We start from the raw sequence: 19,953 nt of genomic DNA on the forward strand, positions 1-19,953 counted from the left end.
CCGCGGCCAATCAGTAGCGCGTAGGCTTTTGTAACGTTCCCGGCGCCGCGTTTGAATTCGAGGAGGAGCTGAGCCGTGCCAAGCCTCTGCCCAGACCTTGCTAGGTCCGCTGAGCAACTCCGGGAACATGAGTGCGGCGGCAACTGCAGGGAAGCTGGCGCGGGCACCAGCCGATCCAGGGAAAGTCGGGGTCCCTGGAGTTGCCGCTCCCGGGGCCCCGGCGGCTGCCCCGCCGGCGAAAGAGATCCCGGAGGTCCTAGTGGACCCGCGCAGCCGGCGGCGCTATCTGCGGGGCCGCTTTCTGGGAAAGGGCGGCTTTGCCAAGTGCTTCGAGATCTCGGACGCGGACACTAAGGAGGTGTTTGCGGGCAAGATCGTGCCTAAGTCGCTGTTGCTCAAACCGCACCAGAAGGAGAAGATGTCCATGGAGATATCCATTCACCGCAGCCTCGCTCACCAGCACGTCGTCGGCTTCCACGGCTTTTTCGAGGACAACGACTTTGTGTTCGTGGTGTTGGAGCTCTGCCGCCGGAGGGTGAGTGTCGCTGCTGGGGGACTGGAGCTGCCCTGGGGACCGGGGTTGGGGCGCCCGCACCCGGAGCTGCTGGGGAAGGAGCGCCCCGGGGCTCGGAGCTGCTGGGGAGGAGGTGCTGGGAACCTCGAGCTGGGGATGGAGAGGTCTCAGGGAAAGAGGTGCTTGGCACTTGGGGCCGGTTAAGTGGAGCCCGGGTCAGGTTGCCTCTAGGGAAGGCGGCTCCCGGACGCTAAGAGTTGGGCTGAGTGGGGGAGGTGCGGATCGCGGGATAACTCTGCTAATGGACGCCAGGGCTTCCGGAGTTGCTAGGTAGGGGGTGCTATGGACCCGGACCTTCCGGAGTGGGGTTGGGTCAGGCAGAAGGTAGTTGGAGCCAGACTTAGTAGCTTCGGGAAGGAGAGGGGTCAGGAAAGGGATCTGCTGCTGCGAAGAGGCCCGGGGCAGGGATACTGGGGACTCTGAGCTTCCGGAGTGGGCTGAGACAGGGGTCCCACGTAAGGGACTTGGGAGGAAGCTGGTGGGAGAGGGGGTGCTATGAACGGTTGTGGCCTGGCTTAGGGGAGAGTCTACATCGTAGTTGTCCTGGAGAAGGAATGGGCGGTAGGGTCCTGGACTGCCTTCACCTAATGACACCCCCTCCCTGCCTTGGGCTTGAGTACCCACTCCCCACTCCTCCTTCCCTCCCCCGCCCAGTCTCTCCTGGAGCTGCACAAGCGGAGGAAAGCACTCACCGAGCCCGAGGCCCGCTACTATCTGCGGCAGATCGTCCTCGGCTGCCAGTACCTGCATCGAAACCGCGTTATTCACAGAGATCTTAAGCTGGGCAACCTCTTCCTGAACGAGGATCTGGAGGTGAAAATAGGTGAGGAGCTGGGGCTGCAGGGGCACTTGACACTACGCTAAATGGGAATGAGGAGGAGCTGGGAGAGAGGGAGGGAGAGAGGAAGTCGGAAGGAGACAAGGGAGGGAGGAAGAGGATGGTAGGAAGTCTGGGCTGTTGATTGCCTCTAGAAGCCTCTCTTTAGTACAGAAATTTAGAACAAAGAGCCAAAAGCCAGCGTCTTGCCTGCAGATGCATTTTTGGGTGTGTGTGCTCTCCTATACAGTATTATTTTTTTAAAAAAAGAAAGGATTTGAATTAGTTTTCACTTTTTTAAATCGGGAGGCTTGATTTTGAATTCGGGGCTCCTTTTAAACAGTTGGCTGCTCCAGCAGTACAGGGGCAGCTCTTTGCTGGACTGAAAAGCAGCTGTTCCCTTTAGGTGCCCTCTGCTTTGCCACAGTCCCCACCCCTCCCTATCACTTCCTCACAAACTTGCCAAGTAGCCATCTTGACATTTACCTGCTTAATCCCTGAAGGCATGTGACTTTTGCTATCCCTACCAGTTCCCTTTTAGAATCAAAGCCCCCTTTCTAAGGGAGGGGGTGAGGAGGGTCTCTGGGAGGCCCCTCCCTGGGGCCAGCATGGTGGGAGGATTCCTGGGCAAGCCTTGCTGCACGCAAAAACTAGAGGCTTGAGGGATCAAACGACCCTGGTTCTTGATGGTTATACCTGAACCAGCTGTCCGCATTGACGGATGACAGAGGCTAGCATCTGAGTCCCCCCTCTTCCTCCCTCTGTCCCAGGGGATTTTGGACTGGCAACCAAAGTCGAGTATGACGGGGAACGGAAGAAGACCCTGTGCGGGACTCCTAATTACATAGCTCCTGAGGTGCTGAGCAAGAAAGGGCACAGTTTCGAGGTGGACGTGTGGTCCATTGGGTGCATCATGTAAGTTGGGAGTTGTCTCAGGACCCACCCAGCCTCAGCAGAGGCCTTTTTGGATATCTCACCTGGCAGACCTTATCCTGTAGACCTCTCTGCCTTTGGAAAGGCTGCTCCAGAGGACAGACTGATCCAAAAGGAAGCCTCATTTCCATATCTTTTCTTCTCACTGGTGTATCCTGTAGGATTCCTGCAGCCTGGGCCATGGGTCTGGGGAATGGGGGAGGGAAGGTCTCCACAAACTTGCTCTAGTACCTTGCTATTCAAAGTATGGCAGACCAGCATCATCATCACCTAGGAACTTGTTAGAAACACAGAATCTCAGGACCCAGGCTGACTGGATCAGAATCTGGATTTTAAGACCCTTGAGCTTTTCCATGCACAATAAAGTATTAGCACCACTGATCTAGAAAGCAGCAATGGGTGGGAGGAGTTAGGCCAGGAGTTATAGCTGGCAGGAGGAGGTCCTGTGGTCTGTCTGGATCAAGGCCATCAGAGGTGGGTGGGTGGTAGGCAGAGAGTTGGGCCTGTTCAGGTGTCACCCCTTTCATGGTCGCCCTGGTACTGGAGAGTTAGAAATGAGTTGTTGCAATGGCTTTCCTACTTCTTTGCAGTGGAACTTTTTCAAATGAAAACTTGCAGCCTTAAGTACAGAGCTATTACTTAGCTCTGTACTTAAGAGCTGCCTCTGTAGGAGCAGGTAGCCCACTGGCTTTGACCTGTTTTGTGTTGGCTGGCAGCCTCTGGAGCCCTGCTATAGTGCAGGCTATAGCAGAAAAATCACTGGCCCATGAGAACCGAGTCTCATCACCTGTATTCTACTGAGGACTCCTCCCTACCAGTGTCCTGGCTCCCGGGGCTGTTCAGTGGACTTGCGGACTGTCCTCCGGGACCCCAGAGTCATAGTGAATGCCCAGAAGGTGTCTGACTTCCTTTCTGGCCCTGAGAGGATTCCTGCGGAATCTGGGTTTTGGTTAGGAGCCTTGAGCCAAATCCCTCCTTGTGCTTACAGGTATACCTTGTTAGTGGGCAAACCACCTTTTGAGACCTCTTGCCTAAAAGAGACCTACCTCCGGATCAAGAAGAATGAGTACAGTATTCCCAAGGTGACTAAAAACACTTTAAGTTTACATTTATTTTATTTTATTTTTCCCCCCCAAAGCTATTTACTGAGCCCAGCCATATCCCGGGGACAGAGGTGGGTCAATCCTACCCCTAGGGTAGCCATAAGAGGTTTAGAGGGTCCTTGTCTGAAATTGCATACAAAACCTGACGTATGTGCACAAAAGAATTTTTTCTTGGGGAATATAGTTTGTATGTTCTCAAAGGTTGGGCAGATAAACCAAAAGATGTGTAAAACAAAGAGAGCAGAAAGGAAGTAGAAGGCAGACAGAGACGTGCTGCTTAAGCCTTGGAAGTGGACTGTCTTGATTCAGATGGGCTCTGCCACTTAGCAGCCAGATCACAATAGACCAATGGCCTGAATCTTCTGAGCTGCAGTTTCCCGTCTATAAAATGGAGTCCCTACCCCAGAGCACCTTGCATACAATAAGCGCTCACAGAATTGCGAACCGCTGTGCTTTGCAACCACCAGCATGAGTGCATTGAGAGGGATAGCCTGCAGCAGCCTGGCATACGGCTGCTTTCCAGTTTGGTGTCTTTGCCTTGTGTGAAGCCAAGAGCCCTGTCTCCATAAGGACAGATGGACTGAATCTGTCATAAGGGGTCACTATTGGACAGAGCAGAGTGGTTCCGAGTGTGGGTGTTGCAGCTGACTATGCCCCCATGTGGGTGCTGGCTCTACCATTCACTAGAGGTGTGTTCTTAGGCACTTAACCTCTCTGTGCCTCAGTTTCCCCATCTGCAAAAGAGGGATGGTGATAGAGATCTTCACCCCCTGGGTGTTTCTGTGAGGGTTAAATGAGTTAATATATATGAAGTGCTTAGAATATTTTGCTGGCGCATAGTAAGTGCATAGTTGATGCTAGAATATTAGTGTGCATTTGACCTGCACTGGGTTTGGATCTCCTCACCAGGGCACCAAGCTTGGTGCTGTGTCCCCATTTTATAGATGAATTTACAAAGGCCCAGAAAGTTGGGTTAGTTGTCACAGCCAGTATTAAGGGACAGAACTGGGACTTAAACCAGGTCATTATGACTTCGAAGCCTGTGTTCTCAAGTGCTGCTCTAGTGGTGAGCAACTTGAATTATGCAAGAGCAAATTTTGGGAAAAAGTGACCTCAAGAGGAAGGAGAAATTGTCATTCTCACAACTTAGGTTGACACTTGTCAACTCAGTAAAGCTGCTAGTGGAAACTTGGCATGTTTATAGCTGCTGAACATGGCATATTTGAGGCCGGGGCCGGGGCTGCAGCTTCTTTGCGGCAGTTCTGCACTCGGGTCCCCCGTCACATCCTACTTATGTCTCTCCCTCTCTGCTCCAGCACATCAACCCCGTGGCCGCCTCCCTCATCCAGAAGATGCTTCAGACAGATCCCACTGCCCGTCCAACCATTCAGGAGCTGCTCAATGACGAGTTTTTCACTTCTGGCTATATCCCTGCCCGCCTCCCCATCACCTGCCTCACCATTCCACCCAGGTTTTCAATTGCTCCCAGTAGCCTGGACCCCAGCAGCCGGAAGCCTCTCACCATCCTCAATAAAGGTAAACCGGGGTCTGGGTAGACAGCAGACCCCAAGAGAGCCTAGGCGTCAGGTGTGTGAATGGATGGCCCCCATAGCTCAGGTGTGCGGTAGGACAGGCCCCAGTCCTTGAATACGTGGTCCCCATCCTCATGTGGCAAAATGCCCTTCCCCACAGCCCTGTCAGGAAAGACAGACCTTACCATGGCGGAATCAGACCCATCATGCCCCAAAAGAAGAGAGTGGCTGAACGCCATGCCTGACAAATTCGTATTTAAAACAAAATTGCTAGTATCACCTTGCATGGTTCTTTGGGAAAAAATGTTGAAATTTTTGAGGTATACACATAGAGCACAATGCAGTAGACCCCACATCCCCACCAGACTCAACACTTATCAAGATTTGTCATGTTTGCTCCATCACTCCTTTTTTGTTCCTTTGAAGTATTTTTGAAGTTAATCCCAGACACCTTGTCATTTTACCCCATAAACTTCAGTATGCATCTCTTTAAAAGGATGGACATTTTCTTACAAAACCACATCCCATTGCTTGGGTTGTCATTGTTTCTAGATCTCTTCAGAGAACAGAATTAGGAAATACATGATTGGGAAGGGGGTGGGGACCTTGAATTTATGCTGCTGTTTCTGATTCACACTTTTTGAACATTTTATTTTGATATTGTTTCAAATTATGAAAAGTGAGAATAGACAAAAACTTCCTGTATCTTGTTCCCCCTTTTCTCCACCAATTAACATTTTTCTACATTTACTTTATCTCTCTCATTATATATATCTAAATTTCTTTCCCCAAACCATCTGATAGTAAGTTGTACACATTCTGGCCTTTACTACTTAATACTTCAGTGTATATTTTCTAAAAACAATTCTTTTACATAACCACAGCACAGGACACAGTTATCAAGTTCAGGAAATTTAACATTGATGAAATTTCTCTTACAGCAATCTTTTTCTCCACTGTGAAGTTACTACTTTAATTTTCTTTTGGTAATTTATAAGTCTCTGATTTAAATATAATATTATAGGATTTTTACTTCTTTAATTTTATACTTGTATTTTGTTTCCTTACACTGAAAACCCTTTTTCCTTACATTATATACATGAATTTTCAACATCTATAAAGTATGTTATGAAATGATGTTTATTTTCTTGCAGTTCTATTTGTCTTTGGAATATATTTCACTTAAAAAAAAAAGTGCCACTTGAAATACTTTACTTCTCTGTGTGGATATAGCACCAATTTAATATATGAGTTCATTTGTTTCAGTTATAATACTGCTATTTTAAGGATTACTTTTTTCTTTCGGCTTTAATTTTTGATATTTTCACTGGTTATATTACTGTTTCCTTTGATTGGTGATCACTTGGTTAAGGTGGTACCTCCAGTGCAGAGTTACTGTTTTTCCTTTTGTGATTAATTAATACCTTGTGAGGAGTTACTTTGAGAGGATTCTATTTCTTCTCAAACTTTAGCCTACTGATTTTAGCATCCATGGTGGATTTTGCCTGCAGCAATTATTACTGTGGTATTCTAATGGTGACTTTTCTCCTTTTCTTGTTCCTTCTACATCCATTAATTGGAGTTCTCCTGTAAGGAAGAGCTGTCACTTCTCTCCCATTTATTTATTTGGTTATTTGTGTCGGTATGGACTCATGGATATTTAATCTTGGAGCTATAATGTAATATTGTTTAAGGATTGCTTTTCTTTTCTTTCGGTTTTAATTTTTGAACATAAAGCATTCTTCAAAACTTAGCCAAAAGTAGGGTGAAATTTTTTTGGAATACATAAATCCCCATTTATTCATCATCTGTTTTCAATAATTACCAACATTTGCCCATACTTGTTTTTACCTTTTCCACCTTCTTCCCCTTTTTTTGGCTAGAGGTTTCTTTGTTTGTTTGTTTTTCGTGTTTGTTTTTTTTTTTGGCCGAGCTGTGTGGCTTGCAGTATCTTACTTCCCCTACCAGGAATTGAACCCGGGCCCCGGCAGTGAAAGCACCAAGTCCTAACCACCGGACCTCCAGGGAACTCCCTTGCTAGAGTTTTTAAAGCAAGTCCCAAATATGTTATTATTCCACACTTAAGTCCTTATCACAGCGTAGATTTTTTAGTTGAAAATTCATATCTTTAAATATCTTAAGAATTTCATATTACACAAGGAGAACTAGCACATGTTGGTGGGGAAAGAAACGTTTAAGCCTAAAGACAATAAAAATCATCCATGCTTCTACCACCCAAATATAACTGATGTTAAAATTTCAGTGTGTATCTTTTCAGATTTCAGTCACATATAAGTACATAAAGCAAATTTTAGGGTGGAAAAAATCTCTTACGTTTTCATTAAATGCCTGCTTAATCCATCTTGCTGATGGGTTGTGATTTACTGAGCCCTTCCATTTTCCTGGATGCAAAAGATGCTTTTAATTCTTGGATTGAAGCCAGGCAGCTCCAAGCTGCTCGTGCCTTCTAGCTGTCTCCCTGAGTGACCAGAGGTGCCCTGCAGGGCCCAGCATTGGGTTAGAGGTCTGAGCGTCCGAAGCTCTATGGCTGTGTGTGGCCATGAGCCTTCCTACAGGGCTTGGCCTGGCCCTGGAGGTACCAATGAGTGAGTACCAGGTGCTGTCACATGAGCAGGGCAGCTGCTGCTCTAATAACCTGGCACTTAACCTAAAGCAGTGGCAGCGCAAAGAGCTTTTCTCTGGGGGCAGTACCAGCTGTGGCCGGGGATCCCGGGCCCTCCCAACCTGCAACCTTTGTGCCCAGCTAATGACTATGTCTCATCTCCTTCCAGGCATGGAGAACCCCATGCCCGAGCGTCCCCGGGAAAAAGAGGAGCCAGTGGTGCGGGAGGCCAGCGAGGCGGTCGACTGCCATCTCGGCGACATGCTGCAGCAGCTGCACAGCGTCAACGCCTCCAAGCCCTCAGAGCGGGGGCTGGTGAGGCAAGGTGGGCACTGCGGGCCGGGGCGTCTGGGGAGGGCAGGGAAGTCAGCCCCAGAGTGCCGGTGGCTTGTCCAGGCCCCCGGCTCCGTAATACCTTGACTTCCCCCATTTCCTGTACATTACAGTGCAAACAAGTTAGCCTACTGGCCCAGGCCCTCCATGGTCAGGCCCCTTCCTTCTTTTTCTGACTCATCTGTTCTGTCTCCACAAGCGCCCCACCTTCCAGCACCTCCATGTGCCGCCTGTATACATTGGCACACTGTCTCCTCTGCTCAGGGAATCCCTCTGTAGCCTTCAAGACAGTGGAAATAACAGACCCAGATGTGCTCCAGCCTCAGGGCCTTTGCTCTCCCGGCACGCACTTCCTCCAGATCCCTGCAAGGCTCACACTCGCTGCCTTCACGTGTCTGCGCCAGAGTCACCTCCATGATCATCTCCCTGCCCCCACTCCTCTTACTTGCTTTGTTTCTCCACAACACTTCTCATCTAACATATTGTAAAGTTTCCGTATTTGTTTATTGTATTTAAAGGAAGGGATCGTCACATGCACAGAACATAACATTTTCACGTATCTGGGATTGTCTGTCTTCTCACAATTTTTTAATCATTTAAAACTCTCTGATTTGCACCACGATAGAAGTAACTTACATATTCTGTGCACATTTATTTTGATTGGTCTCTATCCCTAGAGCCAGAATGCAAGCTCAGGGAGGGCTGGGTTTTGTCATTGCTCGCTGCCTGTAACGGTGTCTGGTGCACAGCGCGCCTTTGATAAATGGGTCAGCCGAATGCATGAGTGGACTCGGCGCTCTGCACTGTACCTTTCTGCTTCAGTGCTGCCTGTCTAAGCTTGTTGCTGGCAGAAGGCTCCAGGCCTCTTGACCGAGCTCCCTGGTGTGGGCCGCCTGAGTGGACCAGAGGGGAAGAGGCTGGTTGCTGATCGATCATCTTGTCTGTTTCTGTCCCAGAGGAGGCTGAGGATCCCGCCTGCATCCCCATCTTCTGGGTCAGCAAGTGGGTGGACTATTCGGACAAGTACGGCCTCGGTAGGTTTCTCCCAGCTGTGGCGGTGGCTCACGTGCTGCCTGGCAACCCTTCGAGTTGTTACAGGCTCTTGCCTTTCTTGACTCCCACGTCCTCTTCTCTCGACACTCTCCTGTCTCCATCCCAGGCTTCCTAGTCCCAGCCCCTAACGGCCCCCTGCTCCCCACCGCCCCTTTCTGAGGCCTCCCTCCACCTACCGCTAGGGTACCAGCTGTGTGACAACAGCGTGGGAGTGCTCTTCAACGACTCAACACGCCTCATCCTCTACAACGACGGCGACAGCCTGCAGTACATCGAGCGTGATGGCACGGAGTCCTACCTCACCGTGAGTTCCCATCCCAACTCCCTGATAAAGAAGGTGAGTGCTGGCTGGCCCGCGTGGGCCGCTGTTGCTGGGACTGAGGGCTTTGCCAGGGGACAGGCTCTAACTCCGGACGCCCTCCCTCACTTTCCAACCAGATCACCCTCCTCAAGTATTTCCGAAACTACATGAGCGAACACTTGCTGAAGGCGGGTGCCAACATCACGCCCCGGGAAGGCGACGAGCTAGCCCGGCTACCCTACCTGCGTACCTGGTTTCGCACCCGCAGCGCCATCATTCTGCACCTCAGTAATGGCTGCGTGCAGATCAACTTCTTCCAGGTGAGCTGCGGACGTGGAGGGTTGGGGCCGGGTATCTGTGCCTCTCAGCGGCCCACGGCGTTGGGTGGGGAGTGGGAGGCACGGGACCTGTCCTTGGCAGCGTCAGCAGAAGGGAGTGAAATGCCCCCCACCGCCCCCCCATCGGCTGGGATATCTTCCCTCTACTCCCGCTGAGACACACAGGCAGCTGGGAGCTTCAATCACCAGTAACCCCCGGTCCGTCCACCCGCTCCCCTCCTGCCCTCACAGGACCACACCAAACTCATCCTGTGCCCGCTGATGGCTGCCGTGACCTACATCGACGAGAAGCGGGACTTCCGCACGTACCGCCTGAGCCTCCTGGAGGAGTACGGCTGCTCCAAGGAGCTGGCCAGCCGGCTGCGCTACGCCCGCACCATGGTGGACAAGCTGCTGAGTTCACGCTCGGCCACCAACCGCCTCAAGGCCTCCTCGTAGCCCCCCCCGCCCCCCTGGACTGGCACCCTCCTCCCCCCACCAGCACCTCGGCCCGCGCTGGTTAGATCCCGTGGTGCTATTTTATGGGGTGTCCCCCAGCCCTGGGGGCTGGGGCGGAAGCTCCATCATCCCTGCAGGTGGGGCTGCTGTGTAAGTTATTTTTGTACATGTCCCGGTGTGGGTTCTGAGGCCTCTTCCCCTTCCCTCTCAACCCCACCATATGAATTGTACAGAATATTGCTATTGAATTCGGGACTGTCTTTTCCTTGCCTTTATATTACATTAAACATATATGAATCTTCCTTTTTCTTCTTGTGTTCCCCGAGGGGTGCCTGGCACCCGGGCTCCGGCCACACTGTTGCTCTGGTGTCCCTGGCGGCCCAGCCGCTGCCGGTCTCTTCGACGCCAGGCCAGCTCAGCTCCCAGCGGCCCCCGGGCTCAGCCCCTGGGCCCCTGAGGCCGGCGGGTAGTAGGGCAGGAAGAGGCCCTCGGAGGCGCAGCTCCTCATGGCGCGGTGCGTGTGGAGGAGCAGCCGTGGGAAGCGGTTTGTGAAGTACTGGACGAAGCTGTCGGGGACGGGGCCCAGCGCCCGCCGCACCTCGTCCGGGAGCTCCCTGTAGTGATGCTTCTGCAGGGGTAGGAGCAGGGAGCCCGGCCTTAGCTGGACCACGCCTCCCCCCATCCAGGCCCCTCCCAGCCCTGGAACACACCTTGTTTCTCACAGCACGGAGCAGGTCTCGCACCGACGTCCCCTTATACGACCGGAACCTCTTCAGATCTGTGCACAGGGAGGTCGTCGGCACAGCCGTCCCCGCTGGGCTCCCCTCGGCCTCCCGGGCCACCCGAGCCTGGCCTCTACCTGTCTGCAGCGGCACCGAGATGTGCTTGTGCCAGTCGCCCCGGACCACCTCGGAGCCACCCGCCTCCAGCGCCGTCACCAGGGGCCCCTGCTCAGGCTCCTTCTCCAGCCAGTCGCTGACATCCTAGGACCCACAGAGCTCCTGAGCCTCCTGACCGCGCTCGGAGGCCACAGGCCAGGAGTGTCCCATGGCTGGGGCAGTGCAGCAGCCAAAGCTGCTCGGTTTAGGGTTAAGTATTATTGCCTCTTATGGAGTGTGGCTTCTCTGTGCTGTGCGGGGTCTAATCCAACCGGTGACAGAGGTGCTGTCGTCCCCGTTTTACAGATGAGCGAACAGGCTCAAGAGGCTCAAGGTCACACAAGTGGAATGGGCTGTCTGGGCACGAGTATAGCAGGAGAGACGACTAGGGCTGAAAGGAATGGGGTCTAGCCTCACACAAGGGGCAGCTGGGCTGGGGAAGCGGTGCTGAGGAGACCGTGCAGTGCCAAGATGGCAGCGTTCGGGAGTCTGGGCTCTGCCTTGATTGAGATAAGGAGCTGGGCGGCCTAGAACAGGTAGACAAGAGTCTTCCCCCAGCCAATCTGGCTTCCCCTTTCTTGTTGCTCAGGACCCAAACCTGGGACTTTCTGGGGCCACTCCCCAGATTTCCTCCTGACCTGGAAGAACTGGAGCTGCTTGGCTCTGCTCCAAAAGAAGGGGTGGGCCAGCACCTGGTGAGCAGAGGGCCGAGCCTGTGGCAGGGGGCTCAGCATGGCCTCCACCAGGTTCCAGGCAACGACCTTGTCTGTAGGGGCAAGAGGGAGGGACGGCTTCAGGCCCGCGCAGGCTCTGCCCTGCTTCCTCCCTCCTCTGCCAGCCCACATCCCCCTCACCGTGGGCCTCTTCCTCCAGGTGAGCCAGGCAGGGAGAGCCTGCAAGGATGTTTGCCTGGCGATAAAGACTTTCTCCGAAGGGGTGGCTGCCACTGGAAAGCACATAGTAGAACACGCAGCCTGCAGAGAAGATGTCCACTGCGCTGGTCTGGGGGCCAGAGGGACCAGCATAAGGAGGAAGTCTCTGCCCCAGAAAGTCTGCCGGGCTACATTCTCCCCTGGGCTGACACGGCAGCTGACACTGGGATGCAAGGACGCGTCCCAAGAGGCATCCTCTTGGCCCTAGATCCCTTCCCCTCTGCACTGTTGAAAGGGACCCACGGTTTTCATCCAAAATCTTTGCCCCTACTGAGCCTCTAGTTTAGGTTTCCAAGTGTCACTCCTCCAGGTCTGGTGGGCAACACAACCACGTGAAGCTGGGCACGCATGAGGCAATAAGGCAGCGGTGAGGACTGTATGATCTGGTGCTGGCCCTGTGTACACATGGCCACTGGCACTTAGCTCCAGCTGGTTGCCTCCAGGGGACTTTCTCGGGTGGCAGAGCTTTGATTTTCCAAGAGAATCCAGAAATCTAGACTTTTATGTGGAATTTCCCAGAAGTTAAAATATTGGCTGCTAATTTAAAAAATCAAAACCTGCACAGGCTCCTAACATCAGTGCTTTGGTCCTTGGGCCTCCAGGTTGCCAATCCTAGCTTTCTCTAAACTTCAGGGGTGGGGTGGCTTTCCTGGTGACTGTCCTTGCGTGTTACTCTCATCCATGCCTATGACTTTCCCCTACACACCGGCTCAAAAATCTGTAATCCTGGGGTCTCCACCTCAAGTGTCTCCGGGGGTCAGACACTGCTCTGTGCTCCAGTTATATCAGCTCATGTGATGCTCCCCCGAACCCTCCACATCCGGGTGGCTCTCCACGCTGGCCACACGTTACAGTCACTGGGGGTCAGTTACTGGGTGTGGGGCCTGGGCACCTGAATTTTTTTCAAGTTCCCCAGTGATTCTGCAGCACAGTAGAGATGAAAACGATTTTCTAGTTCAGAGTTTCTCAACCTCAGTACTACTGACATTTTGGACCAGATAATTCTTCGTCCTGGGGGACTGTCCTGTGCGTTGTAGGATGTTTCGCAAGCATCCCTGGCCTCTGCCCATTAGACGGCAGTAACAAGCCTCCCTTCCCCTGCCAAGTGTGACATCCAAAAATGTCTCCAGACATTGCCCAAAGGTGGCAAAAATCATCCCTGGTTGAGAACCACTGCCCTAGGTAAGAAGGGAGGAATTATCCCCACTTTACAGATGAAGAAACAGGCTTGGAGGAGTGACTGAAGGTCACACAGCGGGTGATCTGGAGCCCGAACAGGAGAGGCACCGGGCAGGGAGGGACTCCTGCGGCCTGGGGCGGCGGGAGGACTCACGGGGCTGTCTGGGGGCAGGAGCTGCAGGAGCTCGGGCGCCATCCAGCCTTCTGTACCGGGGACGCCCGAACGGAGGCTGAAGCTGCAGCGGCCAGCGGGCAGCTTCTTGCAGAGGCCAAAGTCTGAGAGGACCACTCTGCCTCGGCCCTGGCTGTCGGGCCCCGCAATGAGGACGTTGCCGGGCTTCAGGTCCCGGTGCACTGTGAGAGCAGAGCAGAGCAAAGCTGAGAGCTGAGGGGGGAGTCAGGAGCTTGGATGGAGGGTGGGAGGGGCCGGTACCTATGTGTAAGGAATGCAGGTGGGCCAGGCCCGCCATCAGCTGCTGCAGCGCCATCCCGGGCTCCAGGCCCCAGCCGTCTGGCTCCAGGTGTTCCACGTACTGGGAGCAGCGAGGGGCAGAGCGTCACCCCGCGGCCCAGGACCCCGCCCCCCGCCCATCCCTGAGCACAGGCCTCACCTCCCGCAGCGAGGCCCGGCAGAGCTCCAGGGCGATGTAGTGGAACTGCGGTCCCCGCTCGGTGCAGAAGTAGCGGAGCACGTTGGGGTGCCTGTCCGACTCCTGCAGCAGCTGCACCTCCCGCCGGACCAGGCCGAAGCACTCACGGAGGAGCCGCTTGACGGCCACCGCCCGCCCCTCGAACTGCCCCCTGGGAGGTGGCGAGCGGAGGTCCAGAGGGCAGACGAAGGCAAAGGTTAGGAACTGTGCCCACCTCGGGGGTTCTCTGAAAGAATGGCTCTCCAAGGGACAGTAGCCATCCCCAGCCTGGCTCCTGGCTGCCGCTCACCGGAAAACGAAAGTCCCGCCTGCCCCGCGGCCCAGCACGTCCTTGGGATTGAAGGAAATCTTCCCCACCACCGTGAGCTGCTCGGCTGGGGGGAGGGGAGAGGGGGGGTCTCAGGAAGCCTCTGCCCACGGCCGCCGCCCTGCCCAGTCCCGGCTCCGCCGCCTCGGCCCTTCTCCGGCCTCCCCCTTCCACGCCCCGCCTGGTGCCAGACTGCTTGGGTCCAGTGTCTCGTGCTGCCACTCAGTCCGTGTGAACTTGGGCGAGTGACTTAACCGCTGTGCCCTGGTCCTCTCATCTGTAAAGTGGGACCTATGTCAAGGATCCTGCATATTATTATTATGAGGATTAATGGAAGAAAGGGTGGGGGAGAGGTTCACTCTACTGTCCTCTTTTATCCTTCTCCCTGTTTTGGCATCTTCTGCCCAGGTTTCTTTCCTTTACCCACCTCCACCAGTTACAATAAACCCTTTTAACTGAGGAATTCGCTTCAGACGGGAAGGTGAGTTTTGGCAGCCGTAAGCACGAGAAGGGTGAATGCTGTTGGAGAAAAGACTGTCCTGGAAGAGAGCGGGGCGGGGTCAGTGGGCACTTGGATGCTGAGCTGCCCCAGAGTTAGTTCTAGGGCAGCAGGGATTCCCCAGAAGGCCTCGGTTTCCTGTTAAGAAGGGTGGGGTTGGCTCAGGCGAGGAGAGGACTTGGACTGTTACTGCTCTTCCTTTCGGGTTGCTTGCGAGAGACCCCTCACAATGCACCAGGCTGCACCTTGCTCAGATCCAAGGGGCCCCATGCTCGCAGCTAAGTGTATCTGGCGCCCCTAGAGTTGCGTGACCCTCCGTGGCCCTGAGAACACTCTCCTTAGGAAGAGCTGCCAGCTTCAGTCTCTCTAATCAGCTCTAGGAAAAGCAAATGAAAATCAGCATCAGGGATCAGTGAGAAAAGTATTAAGCTGTCCCTCAGCACTGCTCTGGATTATTTGCTTAAACAGTCACTCTCATCTCCTGACGAGATGCAAGCAGTAACCGAAATTTGTATACCCTGGACGCTCAGGAGCGTGGGCCCAGGGCCTTGCTGGAAGCACGTCACCCACAAGTAAGATGGCCCTGTCTCTCCGGCAGTTCGGGAAGCAGGGACAGAGCTGCGGGAAAGCCTGTTTGAACAAGCCATGTTCAGCTGGCTCCAGGTGAGGGTCCCTGAGCGCTTCCGACCCCTCTTCTGTACCACTTGCTTCGTTCTGCTGCGTTTCCTGTCTCTTACGTGTCTGCCTTCCCTGCTCTGGATGCCCTTGGCATGAGGTGAAGACTTGCTACGTGCTTTCTGGGTTAGATTCAGAACTAACTCTAGATTCAGGAGCACCCTCAATGCTGGGATGGAGGCCAGACTTCTGGCCTTGAATGCAGAAATAATGAGCCGGGGGGCTTCCCTGGTGGCGCAGCGGTTAAGAATCCACCTGCCAATGCAGGGGACACAGGTTCGAGCCCTGGTCCGGGAAGATCCCACATGCCGCAGAGCAACTAAGCCCGTGCGCCACAGCTACTGAAGCCCGTGCACCTAGAGCCTGTGCTCCACAACAAGAGAGGCCACCGCAATGAGAAGTCCGCGAAGCCCGCGCACCGCAGCGAAGAGTAGCCCCCACTCGCCGCAACTAGAGAAAGTACGGGCGCAGCAACGAAGACCCAATGCAGCCAAAAATAAATTAATTAAAAATAATAATAATAATGAGCTGGGAGGCTCAGTCTGCACAAACATATTCACCATTTGCTCAGCCTTCTATATCATGATAATGGAGAAGCAGCAAATGCAGGAGAGAAGTTCTAAAGTAATCAAAAGTTGCCACATGGTGGGGAAGCAGTGTACAGTCAGAATTCCCTCTGAAAACCTCAAGAACATGTGATGTATTGTGTTGCTTCTTTTACACGGGTTGGGAAACCATTAAAGTGGTCACCTACTTTCATGGGTATTGCCAAAATGCAAACAGAGGTAACATCCCAAAGTTGAACTGCTTTTGAGTTCCTGAGCTGTTACTTAACTGGCTTTGTGAGTCTGGGGTGGGGTGCCATGAACCTTTCATTTTCTCTTCCATAAAATCAGCGTTATGATAGTATCCACCTCACAAAAATGTTGTGAATATCATACAAGTTCATGCATGCACAGCATTTAGAAAAGCGCCCGGTACACAGTAAGCACTATATAAATGTTAGCTCTCAGTGTTAACTCTGGTTCAGGCTTGATTGCGCCCACTTGCCGCTGAATGTACCATGTAGCCGGTGGTCCTGGAGGACACCCAACCAAACACGTGTAGATGGATTTGTGGAGGTTAAATGAGAGTGGGACAGGACTCCACTGTTGATTTTGTGAACCATAAAAAGGTCCTGAAGAACGTTCCTCTCCCCGCACCAAGAGGAGAAGCAAGATTTCCAAGGTCAGAGTTCCTGACATAGGTGTCCTAAGAATAAGAATAGGCTGCCACACGGTGCCAGTGTGGCGGGGGCTTTTTTGGAGAGTGGTTCTCAAAGCTTTTCTGCCATCTGCCACATTCGTTTATTTGACTCCCCCTGCACTAAAGATTTTTGATACACTGGACTCCATAGTGTTGCATATTGGATGGGCAAGTCCCAGCCTGTTAACTCTGCCTGTTCCTCACACCTGCGCAGCACATATTCACTCCGTATATACTTATTGAGTTGAGAAGGGCTGTTTAAGAACCTGCAGTGGCCACTGTCAGTCACTGCCTCAACAGATATTCCCTGAGCCATGCTCTGGGTCGAGATTGCAGCAGTGAGCAAGGCAGGCTGAGCCCAAGCACCCGTTCTCCAGTTTGCCACAGTCCCACCACGCCCTATTCTCCCTCCTACGTGGCTGCTTCACTTGTTTACTTTATCCACCTGACCTACCCATGAGCATGAGATTGCAACCTTCCTTTCAGCTTCCAGAATGTGTACCCTGCTTCCTCTCATCTCTGAACCTTCGCCTGTGCTACTGGTGCCACCTGGACTGCTCCTGCCCCCCTCCTCCCTGTTCACCTGGGTAATCCCTTCTTATCCTTGGGATCACAGCTTAGACTTCCCTTTCAGGACAATTCCCATGTCCCCATGTCTGAGCTACATGCCCCTCCTTTGTGTTCCTATAGCTCCCTGTATCCTCCCCACCCCCATCACGGCATGTATCACAGAGCCTAATAACAGCCTGTCCTTTCCTGGCTTTGCCTAGAGGTCATGAAAACACCAAAGTAAAGTTTATGAAAACTTTAAACGAAGAAAGTGAAAGAAATAGAAAGGTTTCTTTTCAGTTCCAGAGGGAATCCAGTATTATATAGAGATTGTTACCACGGAGTTTTGTAACAAAGGTACCAAGCTCTAGCTGGGATTCTTGTCCTGAAACACTGATATCACTTTGATTATTTTCTCATAGTGAGTAAAGAAGTTTAAGTGTTTTTTATATCAAGGATGAGCCAGGGCTGGGATTCAACATCCTTTTTTCTCCTCCTCTGAGGATTATTGGTATCTACGGACTCACAAGGGGACTGAGACGTCTGGGGAAGGAATTCCATCCTGTCAATGACTGGGACCGTGGACCGGGGTCGTGAGGGACACCTGAAGGATGATGGCAGGAGGAACAGCAAGGTCATTTGATGAGAACCACCTGGGACAAAGTGGAGTCTGGGTCATCTGGGCAAAGACTTGGCTCGAGTCAGAAGGTCCAAGGAGATGAGTGTTTCGGGGTGCAGTGGGGTGAGTATTACTTGGACCCCCCCAGAGCCAGTAAAGTGACTGGAACTGCAACCCTCAGGGCTCAGGCAACTCGGCAGTGGGGGGCTTTCTACAAGAGCTGAGCCCCGAGGAAGAGAGCTGCTTCCCTCTCAGCACAGGGAGGCGAACGCAAGGGGGAACTTTGGGAGCAGCACGGGAGCAGCACGCCAAGCATGGGGCGGACTTCACGCTGAGTTAAGGGCACAGCAGAGCGGCTCCAAGGCATGAGGCAGTGGTTTGAGCAGTGACAGGAGGGTCCAGCGGCAGTTCACACAAAGGACCGAAGCCAGCCCAGCCCGGACCCAAAGAAACAGGAGAGAAGTAGCCTGGACTGACCACTAAAAGCACGTGGAAGTTCCCCTGGGGCATCCCACAGATTCCAGAGGAAGCTTGAAAGGGCTTATTTATAGGATGAAATTAAGAAAAGAGAAGAGAAATGTTTAAAAAATAAAAAAGCCCTAAAGAGAAAAGGAACCAAATGGTACCTAGGTGATTTACTATTATTGTTACCAAATATGATGTTATTTTAACACAAATATTAATAACATTCACGTAGTCTGGTTTAATAGTAATGGTGATGTAACCTCTCATAATGAAGTGACGTCACGGGGGGGGTGTTATTATTCCCATTTGACAGATGAGAGAACTGAAGCTCAGAGGAGTTAAGCAATTCATCAAAGTTAACAGTTAGTAGAGTTAGATCTATACCCAGTTCTATCTGCATCCAGGGTCCTTGAACGTAACGACAACAGTAAAAATGATGGCAAACATTTTTAGAGGGCTCAACTACATAGCAGGCACTATTTGAAGTTCTCTCCTATTAACTCATTTAGGCTTGGCTACCCCACTATAGTGGCTTCTAATATACCGACTTTGAAGCTAAACCTGCCCCTCTCTTTGCTGTCCCTGACTTTGTCCTTTCCTGTTCATGTAAGCTCACCTTCAGGGTCTTCGAGTGGCTGGTCTTGCTCTGGGGGGTTTTGAAACCTCTTCCGGCTCCGTGGGGTGGCCCCGGAGGGCTGGGACTGAGCATCCTGTGAGATGTGAGAAGGGCCTGCAGGTGCCAGGGGAGCCTGCTGCCACTGCTTCTCTGCCAGCTGCTGTTGCTGCTGCTGAAACATGGGGGCCTAAGGGCCCAGCCTTGGCCAGCCCCTGACCCATGATGGGCCCAGAAGCTGTGCCTGAGATGGCCTGTCCCTGGAGCATTGGCATAAAGGGCACAGTATCAAGGGCTCTGGGAGCTGCTAAGAGGACGGTAGGAGGCAGAATTGGATCTGGGTGAGGGAGAAAGTTGCCAAGTGGTCTTGGAGAGGAGGAGCAGAGTTCCCCCTAGGAAGACCGTAAGATGGACCTGAGGCCAGGGATGATGGGCTTACCTGCCTCATCAGGAAGAGAATCCATCCTCCCAGGAGGAGAGCAGTGAGGCTGGCTACCAGCAGGTCTTGGGGTTCCAGTCCTGGATACAGGTCTGGGTTTTTCTCTTCAGGATGCAGCTCCAGGTTCGAAGGTTCCTCCCGGCTCAGGCTCAGGAGCTGGGGACAAAGAACCTTTCACTCTTAGCAGCCCCTCCCACTGTGGAACCCCTAACCCTTCTTCATGACCCAGTATAGGGCTGGGCTTAGCTGAAGGGGTGATGAGTGAGTGGTGGGGAACCTGGCACTCTCCATGGTGCTGAAACCATGGTGCCCCAGTAGACTGGTCTTTCAGACCTGAAGACCAGCAATCTCCTGGGGTATCACTAAAAATTCAGATACTCTTGGGGCATCACCAAAAAATTCAGATATCCACCTCCAGAGATTCTGAATTCAGGGGGGGTTGGAGTGGGCTCCTAGGTGATTCTGATAAGCAACCAGATTTGATAATTATGTCTCCAGGTCATGCCTGTTCCTTCTAAACTTGAACTACTAGCAACTCTTGTCCAGTCCTCTCCCAGGAGGGCATGCTTTTATAGTTTTTCCGTTTTCATTTTCTCACTTGATAAACATTTTGTAAACTTTAAACTGAAGAAGAATAAAGAAAACTGTGATCCATGTTTCACAATTTAGATAGCCAATATCTTTTTAACACTTCTAACACTTTTCTGGCAATAACAACAAATGAAAGTTTTCCTTCCGAGAAATTGTGAGGTCAGTTGACCCACCCCCGAAAGTTATTCCTAGAAGCCTGAGGAAAAGGTCCAAGGGCTGCCCACCCCTGCCACATCTACCCCCATGCCCTCTACCCCTCTAGCACTG

General features: G+C 52.5%; 2 protein-coding genes across 2 annotated transcripts in view; one reads left to right on the forward strand and one right to left on the reverse strand.

Annotated features, from left to right (window-relative positions):
• PLK1 (polo like kinase 1) lies at positions 1-10,310 on the forward strand. The gene is made up of 10 exons (XM_061210375.1): positions 1-535; positions 1,229-1,397; positions 2,162-2,306; positions 3,313-3,406; positions 4,744-4,963; positions 7,752-7,907; positions 8,872-8,949; positions 9,151-9,305; positions 9,407-9,589; positions 9,839-10,310. The coding sequence occupies exons 1-10, from the start codon at positions 128-130 to the stop codon at positions 10,043-10,045; spliced, it is 1,815 nt and encodes a 604-aa protein (XP_061066358.1). The 5' UTR covers positions 1-127; the 3' UTR covers positions 10,046-10,310.
• Positions 10,304-19,953, reverse strand: part of ERN2 (endoplasmic reticulum to nucleus signaling 2) — a 20,704-nt gene continuing 11,054 nt past the window's right edge. The window contains exons 12-22 of the mRNA XM_061210374.1: positions 19,096-19,251; positions 18,660-18,825; positions 13,974-14,058; positions 13,646-13,835; positions 13,468-13,567; positions 13,189-13,388; positions 11,778-11,925; positions 11,562-11,689; positions 10,905-11,028; positions 10,756-10,823; positions 10,304-10,673 (exon numbers count right to left, since the gene is read on the reverse strand). Of these exons, the coding sequence (XP_061066357.1) occupies positions 10,461-10,673; positions 10,756-10,823; positions 10,905-11,028; positions 11,562-11,689; positions 11,778-11,925; positions 13,189-13,388; positions 13,468-13,567; positions 13,646-13,835; positions 13,974-14,058; positions 18,660-18,825; positions 19,096-19,251 (1,578 nt within the window). The 3' untranslated portion in view covers positions 10,304-10,460. The remainder of the gene's footprint in view (positions 10,674-10,755; positions 10,824-10,904; positions 11,029-11,561; positions 11,690-11,777; positions 11,926-13,188; positions 13,389-13,467; positions 13,568-13,645; positions 13,836-13,973; positions 14,059-18,659; positions 18,826-19,095; positions 19,252-19,953) is intronic.

This window comes from Eubalaena glacialis, chromosome 13 (assembly GCF_028564815.1).
Source record: "Eubalaena glacialis isolate mEubGla1 chromosome 13, mEubGla1.1.hap2.+ XY, whole genome shotgun sequence".
In the NCBI taxonomy this organism is placed as follows: Eukaryota; Metazoa; Chordata; class Mammalia; order Artiodactyla; family Balaenidae; genus Eubalaena; species Eubalaena glacialis.

Coding starts and splice junctions, on each gene's coding strand:
- PLK1 (XM_061210375.1), top strand. CDS start 128: ATGAGTGCGGCGGCAACTGCAGGGAAGCTGGCGCGGGCACCAGCCGAT. Junction 1,398..2,161: donor GGATCTGGAGGTGAAAATAG/GTGAGGAGCTGG, acceptor CCTCTGTCCCAG/GGGATTTTGGACTGGCAACC. Junction 9,306..9,406: donor CCAACTCCCTGATAAAGAAG/GTGAGTGCTGGC, acceptor CTTTCCAACCAG/ATCACCCTCCTCAAGTATTT.